This window comes from Macaca fascicularis, chromosome 4, assembly GCF_037993035.2.
Source record: "Macaca fascicularis isolate 582-1 chromosome 4, T2T-MFA8v1.1".
NCBI lineage: Eukaryota > Metazoa > Chordata > Mammalia > Primates > Cercopithecidae > Macaca > Macaca fascicularis.
The window spans coordinates 75,730,524-75,741,443 of record NC_088378.1 but is presented as its reverse complement, the minus strand read 5'-3'; the positions used below and the strand labels follow the sequence as shown (position 1 = coordinate 75,741,443).

General features: G+C 39.9%; 1 protein-coding gene and 1 pseudogene across 1 annotated transcript in view; both read left to right on the top strand.

Annotated features, from left to right (window-relative positions):
• LOC102115356 (thiosulfate sulfurtransferase like domain containing 3) overlaps window positions 1-10,382 on the top strand; it is a 57,675-nt gene extending 47,293 nt beyond the window's left edge. The window contains exon 3 of the mRNA XM_015449050.4: window positions 8,998-10,382. Coding sequence (XP_015304536.1) covers window positions 8,998-9,010 — 13 coding nt within the window. The 3' untranslated portion in view covers window positions 9,011-10,382. The remainder of the gene's footprint in view (window positions 1-8,997) is intronic.
• Window positions 6,356-7,123, top strand: LOC107129504 (small ribosomal subunit protein uS3-like; annotated as a pseudogene).
• Window positions 10,383-10,920: the final 538 nt, after the last annotated feature.

Genomic DNA, 10,920 nt, shown 5'->3' with positions numbered 1-10,920 from the left:
TGTCCTCAGCACTGGAGTTGCTGAGTAGGGGTCTAACCTGGGCGAAGTGGCTGAGTTCCGGGGTTCTGTTATTACCTCTTCCAGGACTTCAAAAACAGAACAATGGCATTGTAATAAAATAAAAGATTTTGTGACTTATTTTACCTGTGATTGGAAAGAGAAATAAATGAAGATGACTTTGTTCTCACGGATCAAGTTTTTTTTGTTGTTGTTTTTGTTTTTTGTTTTTTTTACCTTGCTCTGTCGTCCAGGCTGGAGTGCAGTGGCGCGATCCCGGCTCACTGCAAGCTCCGCCTCCAGGAGTTCGAGCGATTCTCCTGCCTCAGCCTCCTTCCGGAGTAGCTGGGACTACAGGCACGCACCACCACGCCCGGCTAATTTTTGTATTTTTAGTAGAGATAGGGTTTCACCATGTTGGCCAGGATAGTCTCAAACTCCTGACCTCGTGATCCGCCCGCCTCGACCTCCCAAAGTGCTGGGATTACAGGCGTGAGCTACCGCGCACGGCCTATTTTTTACTTTTGAGACAGAGTCTGGGTCTGTCACCCAGGATGGAGTGCAGTGGCACAATCTTGGCTCACAGCAACCTCTACCTTTCGAGTTCAAGTGATTCTGCTGCCTCAGCCTCCCCGGTAGCTGGGATTACGGGGATTACAGGCGCGTGCCACCACGTCCATCTAATCTTTGTATTTTTAGTGGAGAGGGGATTTCGCCAGGCTGGTCTGGAACTCCTGACCTCAGGTGATCCATTCGCCTCAGCCTCCCAAAATGCTGGAATTAACAGGCGTGTGAGCTACCAGGCCCGGCCTGGATCAAGCGATTTCTTTCTTTTTTTTTTTTCTTTCTTTTTTTTTCTTTTTTCTTTTTTTTTTTTTTTTTTTTGAGACAGACTCTTGCTCTGTCACCCAGGCTGGAGTGCGGTGGCGCTATCTAGGCTTACTGCAACCTCTGCCTCCCAGGTTCAAGAGATTCTCCTGCCTCAGCCTCCCAAGTAGCTGGGACTACAGTCGCGCACCACCACGCCCAGCTAATTTTTGTATTTTTAGTAGAGGCGGGGTTTCACCATGTTGGTCAGGATGGTCTGGATCTCCTGACCTCGTCATCCGCCCACCTCTGCCTCCCAAAGTGCTGGGATTACAGGCGTGGGCAACCGCGCCAGGCCGCGATCTTAATGGAGTTCTTTTGGAGTGATAGAAAAGTGCAAACTTACAGAGCAGCGAAATCACCGGTTTTGTAAAACACCTAAAAACATTCATGCACATATGTATGCACATGTATGTATATGTTTGCACCAAATAGAAACATACTGCAAGAACCATAATTTAATTTTACAAGATGAAATGTTTTGTATTTTCCATTTCAATTTCATTGTAACAATGCATTTGTTGTAAAACTTGTAATTATTTTTCTAAATAATTGGACACGCCAGAAACTTGTTTATAGACGATCAGCATCTGAGGCAACTTAAGATAGTATTTTTAACATTGTGGATGGAGACCAATTAGGGTGTGGTAAAATTAAGTATAATCATGTTCCTAAATAGAACAGAAAATACTAGGTAAATCAGAAATAGCAAGGATATTATATTAAATTTTGTTTATATTATATACACACACAGTCAAGATGTGAAATGCATTTATTTGTACGTGAGAATTAGTCTGTGCCAGGTGTGGTGGCTCACGCCTGTAATCCCAGCACTTTGGGATGCCGAAGTGGGCAGATCACTTGAGGTCAGGAGTTCGAGACCAGCCTGGCCAACATAGTGAAACCCGGTCTCTACCAAAAATACAAAAATTAGCTGGGTGTGGTGGCACCTGCCCATAGTCCCAGCTACTTAGGAGACTGCAGCACAAGAATCGTTTGAACCCAGGAGGCAGAGGTTGCGGTGGGCAGAGATTGTGCCACTGAACTCCAGCCTGGGCAACACAGAGTGAGACTCCAAATCAAAAAAGAAAAAGAAAAAAGAATGAATTAGTCTGGATAAGCTACACTAGGTGAAATTGTGGTAACACCTCCCCACCCCCACCCCTAATCAGCATAGCTTACCATGAAAGTATTTTACATGTCATAGGTCACTCCCATAAAGTCCCATAAAGTCAGCTTGCTCTCCTTGATGGTTGTCTTCCAGATCTGCAAGAATCTAATATTTATACATCTTTCAATTACTCCATCTTACTTCTAGGCTTAAAATCTTTCTAGAGAGAGCACAGAGGACTCATTTTACTAGCTCTTACCCAGTGTTAAGAGCCTTAAAACAGAAACAACCCAATCACCTTCTCTCATGTGCCAGAATAGACACATGCCTCCAGTTTTTAACTGTGAAGAAAGCTGAGGCCAGGCACGGTGGCTCACGCCTGTACTCTCAGCACTTTGGGAGGCTGAGACAGGCGGATCACGAGGTCAGGAGATCAGACCATCTTAGTCAACATGGTGAAACCCCGTCTCCACTAAAATACAAAAATTAGCTGGGCATGGTGGCGCATGCCTGTAATCCCAGCTACTTGGGAGGCTGAGGCAGGGGAATCGCTTGAACCTGGGAGGTGGAGGTTGCAGTGAGCTGAGATCATGCCACTGCACTCCAGCCTGGGTGTCGGAGTGAGACTGTCTCAAAAAAAAGAAAGCTGAGAAATGCAGAGGAGTGTGTAGTATACTTGATGAACACTACTGTCTGTTACACGGCAGATCACAATAAAAAATATTTAAAAGGCACTACCTTAAGAAACTCCAAGCCGTGGGCTATTTCACAGATTCAGGATTTCTTCAACTCTCTCAGGGTTTGTTTTGTTTGTTTGTTTTTGTCAGCCTGGCATCCAGAAGTTAAGGATACTGCAACGAATTAGTATTACTAATGTTTTATTATAAGCAATCCTATTACACTACACTTTGTTACTGTTACTGGACTAGCACTTTTTTTTTTTTTTTTTGTCACCCAGGTTGGAGTGCAATGGCTTCAGGTGATTCTCTTGCCTTAGCCTCCCAAGTAGCTGGGATTACAGATGCCTGCCACCATGCCTGGCTAATTTTTTTGTTTGTTTGTTTTTGTATTTTTAGTAGAGAAGGGGTTTCACCATGTTGGTCAGGCTTGTCTCGAACTCCTCACCTCAGATAATCCACCCACTTCAGCCTCCCAAAGTGCTGGGATTATAGGCCACCTGCAATTTTGTTTTATACCTAATTCTGCACTCTTCTTCCTACAAAACAGTGAGATCCTTCATCTTTGTATTTCCATTAGTTCAGGGTATAATGCATAGTAGGCATAGCAAATACTGGTGTTTAAATCTCTTGCAGAATTTGGGGGATGTGCTTTGATATAATATTATGGATACAAAATTATGCTGAAAAGTGAGTACTACATTTAGAATGCAAAAAGAGCCACAACAACTTACCACAGCTGTGGAAATTCAGGTCCTTTCCTTCTGTGAACTCTTTTAGGCAATTTACAATAAGTGCTACATAGAACCTCTTCCTGTTTGTGACTTGGTTTCTGCTTCCGCCAAATGCCCTGCAGCTCCCAGTGTTCATGGGGGCTGTGCAAGTCAAAGGCCTAGAGCTTAGGCTTCCTTAGTTTCAGAGTAAATTGCTTTTGAGGGCATTCTATAAATGTAGGTTGAATTAAATTGACTTGATTCAAAAGCTAACTTCATTTAAGGATATCTCTAGTGGAATAGAGAAATTTATAAAAGCTGTTAAAATGCGTAGATATCCCAGCTTACCTGGATGCAAAAAGATCATGAGCTATCTAGTAGATTTGCCTTTTTTCACTGATCATTTTTTAAACTTTTCTTTATAATTTTATGAGTATTGTTTTTCAGGCCTCACTACCCACTAATTTAAACTTGATGAAATAAATTAATGTTGTCCCTTCCAATTTTCAACTTACCTTGTGCTTTTCAAACAGGGATGTGTTCAATAAATTCTTTTTAAAAAATTTTTATTTTTCATTTTTGTGGATACATAGTAGATGTATATATTTATGGGATACATGAGCTATTTTGACACAGGCATGCAATAAGTGATAATCACATCAGGGTAAATGGGTATCCACATCTCAAGCATTTATCCTTTGTGTTACAAACAATCCAATTATACTCTTTTAATATTTTAAAACGTCAATAAGTTCTTGATGCTAGTGTTCACTCTCTTGTGACAAGAAAGCATTTATCTTTTTCTTCTTACAGTGCTTTCATGAATACTATTTGTGGTAAACTAGGAGCTAGAAGGTTAGTGGCTTTATTAACCTCACTTAGTTAAATAGAGGCAAGAATACCTGGAATCCGATTCTTCTGATTCACAGTGCAATAACTTTTTTACCCAACTAGACAGCTTCAACAAAACTACTATGACTAAACTGCTATAAGCACATTATTCTAAGTTTGTAGTACAAGTTTTTCTTCTTGAACAGAATTATTGGAGATAATCTCATTTTTTAATTAAAATATTATCATAATTACTTTGCTTTGTTATTACTAGTCCTTATTGTGAAAAACATCCTCTTCTTTATGTAGTCATCCCCTGTACCTCCCTTTATTTTAGTTCTGGTATACCTGTATTTGTTGAAGATTAATACACTTCTAAATTACGGGAAAGCGTCTTTGTTTTGTGCTATAAGAGAATAGCAGACTGGGTAATTTATAATTGTCAACCTAGATAACAGAGAGAGACTCTCTAAAATAAAATGATCTTTATTCAGGAATAGGGCATTGCAATAGGAGTATGTGCGCCCTTAGTAAACTACATGGGTATTTAGGGAGGTAAGGGAACACAAAGGTTTTTAAAGAAAAAATGAAAAGGATTACATAATTGTTTTGAGATAATTTAGCCATGGCTACAAGGATCAGTTACAAAAGTGACACCAGTCCAAGGTTAGATAGGCAGTTGCTGGGCAGATATCCTCACAGAAATACTGTTTTGTGTGCAAGGTTGCTGTGGTGTTTGTGCAATGTTATGGTTTTTGCAGTAGCTTTTGTGATAGTTTTTGTTACCAGGCATTTATTTGTGAGAACCCTTCCTTCATGGCCCTTTGAGGCTCTATTTTTTATTTTTATTTTTTAACCCAAATGACTCAATTTTGATCTTGACAACTTTCACATAATGAACAGAAATTTATTAGCTCATGGGTTCTTGAGGCTGGGAAGTCCAAGATTGAGGGGCTGGCATCTGGTGAGGGCCTTCTTGCTACATCATCCCATGGCAGAAGGACAAAGAGAAGATGAGAGAGAGAGAGAGAGAGAGAGAGAGAGAGAGAGAGAGAGAGAGAGAGAGAGCGAGCGCAAGAGAGCACAAGATAGGGCCAAACTCATCCTTTTATAAGGAACCCATTCCCAGGATAACAGCATTAATCCATTCATGAGGGCAGAGGCCTCATAACCTAATCACTTCTCATTGGGGATCAAGTTTTTAACATATAAACTTTGAGGGATATATTCAAACCATAGTATAAAGTGTATTAGTTAAGAAATCAGTCTCTAGACTGACGAGATTCAAATAATAGCTCTGCCACTTACCAGTTGTCTAACCCTGGTCAAACTACTTAGTCACTCTGAGCCTCAGTTTCTTCATCTGTAAAACAGGGATAATTATTGGTAAGTCATAGGGTTGTGGTGAAGTTTAAATGAACTTAAATGAAATTAGAATAGTGCCTAATACATAATAAGAGCTCAATAACTGTTAGCTTTTTTTATTATTACTATTTAGAACAAATCTAGACTCTGTAACATGGACTCTAAAGAACTCTGTTTTCAGAGATGAGGAAGATCTCTTTGTATCTAGCTTGATACAAGGAGGAACGTGCTCTTTTAATACAAGCCTTTGACACTATAATGCAGTTGTATTCTGCAGGGAACAATAATCAAATACGTTGGGTTAAAATATGCCAGCTTACTCATGCCATTAGATATTTGTTCTGCCCTTTTCACTCCTAGATTTGGTGTCCCCAGACATTTGGAGAGATTCCAGAATTCACCTGTCATTTTTGGTTAGTCTAGAATGACCTTCGAGAGAACAAAATGTATCAATAAGAAATCTTAGAGCTAGATCTCTGCAATCCTATTGTCTGGAGATTCCCAGGATCAGGAAATGGCCCACAAACAAGATTTACCAGAACAAGAAGTGTCCAAATAATTGGTGATACAAGAAGATGATACAGCTGGGGAAGCCTGTCTGGATTGTGATGTAACTAAAAGTTTACGCCAAGTTATTATATTAGTTTGCTTTAAAAGATTGTATTAAGAAAGGAAAATTTATGGAATCCATAAATAGAGGTCAGAAAATCATATTTGGCAGGGTGTCTGTGTTCATTTCCCATTGTTGCTATAAAAAATTGCCTTATTTTACAGTTCTGGAGGTCAGAAGTCCCAAGTGTCATCCTTTTCTTTCACTGGTGTGCCACAGCAAGATGGTGGTACAGTTTTCCAAGAAGAGGAAGTTTGTCGCTGATGGTATCTTCAAAGCTGAACTGAATGAAGTTCTCATTCAGGAGCTGGCTGAAGATAACTACTCTGGAGTTGAGGTCTGAATTACACCAACTAGGACAGAAATCATTACCTTAGCCACCAGAACACAGAATGTTCTTGATGAGAAGGTCTGGCAGATCAGGGAATTGACTGCTGTAGTTCAGAAGAGGTTTGGCTTTTCAGAGGGTAAAGTAGAGCTTTATGCTGAAAAGGTGTCCACAAGAGTCATGTGCAGTTGCCCAGGCAGAGTCTCTGTGTTACAAACCCCTAGGAGGGCTTGCTGTGCAGAGGGCCTGCTATGGTGTGCTATGGTTCATCATGGAGAGTGGGACCAAAGGCTTCAAGGTCATTGTGTCTGGGAAACTCTGAGGACAGAGGGCTAAATTCATGAAGTTTGTGGATGGCCTGATGATCCATAGCTGGGACCCTGTTAATACTATGTTGACACCACTGTGCACCATGTGCTGCTCCAACAGGGTGTGCTGGGCATCAAGGTGAAGATCATGCTGCCCTGGGAACCAGCTGGTAAGATTAGCCCTAGGAAGCCCCTGCCCGACCACATGAGCATCGTGGAACCCAAAGATGAGATACTCTCCACCACCCCCATCTCAGAACAGAAATGTAGGAAGCCAGAGCCACCTGCCATGTCCCAGCCAGTCCCCACAGCATAACAGGGTCTCCTTAGCAGCTGTGTCTGGAGACTGGATGTTGTTCTGTAAAGAACTTTAATAAAATCTTGTACAAAGACAGAAAAAAGTCCTAAAGTTGTAGATGTGTCTCACTATGCTAAAATTAAGGTGTCAGCAGGGCTGTATTCCTCTCTAAAGAATCTAGAGGATAATCTGTATTCTTGCCTTTTCCAGCTTCTAGAGGTTCCCACATTTCTTGGCTCATGGCTCCCTTCATCTTCAAAGCCAGCCATGGCCAGTTGAGTCTTTCTCATATTGCGTCACTCTAAATTGTACCTCCTTCTTCCACATTTCAAGTACCCTTGTGATTACTACCGTGGGCCTACCTGGATAATCTAGGATAATTTTCTTATTTTAAATTCAGCTCACTAGCAACCTAAATTCCATCTGCAACCTTAATTTCTCCCTGCCATGTAACATAACATATTCACAAGTTCTGGGGATTAAGATGAGGACTTCTTTGGGGACTATTATTTTGACTACTACAGTGTCTTCAGAGTGTTCATCAGCTCTAGCCCACAGACTTAAGTATCTAGGCTCTTCAGCATGTATGTTCTTAAGATACAATGGATGCATCAGATTGTTATAACTTGATAGCACTAACTTCAACCAACTTCTATTGATCTAATTTTATACTTACGAAGCAATCTTTGAATAATAATTTGGTTTCCCACATTAATTTGCCTATGGAAATATAATGCTATGAGCAATTTAAAAAGTATTTAGTCAACTGGCAATTATCTTTATAAATCAATTAATTTGCATTCTTTTTTCTTTTTTTTTTTTAACTCTAATCCCATGACAGATTATATATTAGGTTTTTTGCAGGTTTTTTTTTTTTTTTTTTAACAGATGGGGTCTCACTATGTTGCCCAGGCTGGTCTCAAACTCCTAGGTTCAAGTGATCCTCCTGCCTCAGCCTCCAAAAGTGTTGGGATTTACAGGTGTGAGCCACTGCGCCTGGTTGGGTTTTCAATGTATGAGTTTCTATGAGCTTCATCAATGTGTTTACAACCAAGAGGTAGACAAGACTTAGTAATCTGGCAGCTCATGTTTCTGAGTCTGCAAAAATAAAGACCAGATCTGCAAACTCTGGGGAAGTCTATCTGTCTAGTGGTCTTCTGAAATGATTGATTTTGATGTACTTTTCAAACTAAAGCTTAGAATGGATCTCACTTCCTGGCTATAAACTGGATACTCCCCTAACTTCTTTCATTACATTATTTATCCCTGCAGCATTGGTCAATTCTCTTCCTTGTTTTTATTCATTTTCTTTTTCACATCTACATACTATAATTGAACTTTTCTGGTGCAAAGTAACTTCCCTAAATTTACAGTTCATTAAAAAAAGAAACGTGGATTGGCGCTAGAATTGTAACTAGAAAACTGTCTGGAATTGAGGCATACTTCTTTTTGTGTATTTCCTGTTTTCCTTTTCCAACTGGCCTATACTATGTTCCCATTCTGTTTATTTTCTGTCTGCTTCATAGTCTCTGCATTGTAACTTTAGTTTGTATGCTCTTAGTTTTTCTCTTCATCATGAACTTTTAGCCTTAATTCCATTCTGCCTCATTCTCTCCTTATTTCCTTTGTTTATATAGATAGAGGTTTCACACTAATAAAAAAAAAAAAAAAAAAGTGTCTTGGGCCCCATACAACTAGGGACAGCCCTGATGAGAACAACCATAATTGGCTTAGGATGGTTGGTGGTCCTCAATCTTGACTGTGCTTTAGACTTACTTGAGGGTGCTTCTAAAACAATCTTTTTCAGACTTGATTTCCAGACCAAATTTCCTCTGTAGAAGAAATACACATACAAACATATTTATATGCCTGTGTACTTATTTATATCTAAGGAAGAAGAAATAAGTGGAAGAATATACATCAAGACATTGAAATGACAATGGGAACAACCACATAATAATGAAAAACAACTATATTAGAGTACTCCAGAGAAACAGAACCAATAGGAGATTATATATATAATTGGCTCATTTGATTATAGAAGCTGAGAAATCCCACAACCTGCCACCTTCAAGCTGGAGATCCAGAAAAGCCAGTTGTGTATTTCCAGTTCAAGCCTGAGGACTTGACAACCAGGAGCACTGATGTCCAAGGGCAGGAGGAGATGGATGTCCAGACTCCAGAAAAGAGAGTGAATTGACCCTTCCTCTGTCTTTTTGTTCTGTTTAATCATGCAACAGTTTGGATGATGCCCACCACATTGATGAGGGCTATCTTCTTTACTCAGTCGACTGATTCAAATCTCTTCCTACTATGTCCTTTTTCTCTTCCAGGAGAAAAAACTTCATAGCCTCACCTAGCGATAATGTTCTACCAGTTACCTGGGCATGCTTAGCCTAGTCAAGCTGACTCCTAAAACTAACCATCCATAACAAACAAACAGTATAGTACTTTAACCCAAATAATAAAACAAATATACCTGGATCTATGCTGACATACATATGTAAATATATGATTAAGTAAATAAATAAATAGGTAAAAGATAAATCTTCCTTACTAAAGAATTCCAAATAATACATGCAGACAGTTTCCCCTCCAGAGATGTAACTTAAAGCTTCACCCCTTCAGTATGGGCTGAATTTAGTGTCTTGCTTCCAAACAATAGATTATGTAAAGAGAAAAAGTAGTAACTTTACAGCAGAGACCCCTGGCATACACTACCTGAACAAAGCCATCAGGGTTAGCATCAACACTGATAAGTCATGTTGGTAGTATGTATTCCTGACATGATTGATAAGAAGAGAACTTTACCTTTACCTCTGTGGTATTCCTCTTAAAAGTCTGTAACCCTATAACTAGTCATGAGAAAAAAAAAACATCATCAGACAAACCCAAATTTAAGGACATTATACGAAACATCTGACCAGCACTATTCAAAAATATCCAGGTCATCAAAAACAAGTAAAGACTGAGAAACTGTCACAGACCAGAGGAGAATAAGGAGACTTAATGGCTAAATGTAATGTGGTATCCTGCATGGGATCCTGGAACAGAAAAAAGACGTAGTAGGAAAAATTGGTGAAATTTGAATTAACTGTGAAAATTGATTAATAGTCATGAACCAATAACACTCTCTCAATTTTAACAAATGTGCCATAGTTATGTTAATATTAGAGGAAACTGGGTAAAAGACATACAGGCACTCTCTGTGCTATCTTTATAACTTTTCTGTAAATTTAAATTAAATTATTCCAAAATAAAACGTTCGATATAGTTTGGATATTTGTCCCTGCCCAAATCTCATGTTGAAATGTAATCTTCATCGTTGGCGGTGGGGCCTGGTGGGAGGTGTTTGGGTCATGGGGGAGGATCCCTCTTGGCTTGGTGCTGTCCTCATGATAGTGAATGAGTTTTGATGAGATCTGTTCCTTGTAAAGCGTGGCCCTCCAGCCTCCACCTCTTGCTCCTGTTCCCGCTATGTGATGTGCAAGCTTCTGCTCCACCTTCTGCCATGAGTAAAATCTCCCTGAAGCCTCCCCATAAGCCAAGAGATGCCTGCTCTGTACAGCCTGCAGAACCGTGAGCCAGTTAAACCTATTTTTTAAAATAAATTACTCAGTCTCAGGTATTTCTTTATAGCAACACAAGAGTGGCCAATACAAAGTTTACTTTAAAAATATACTCCAGGCCAGGTGTGGTGGCTCATGCCCATAATCCCAGCACTTCGGGAGGCTGAGGTGGGGAGATCACTTGAGGTCAGGAATTTGAGACCAGTCTGGCCAACATGGTGAAACTAAAAATACTAAAAATACTCT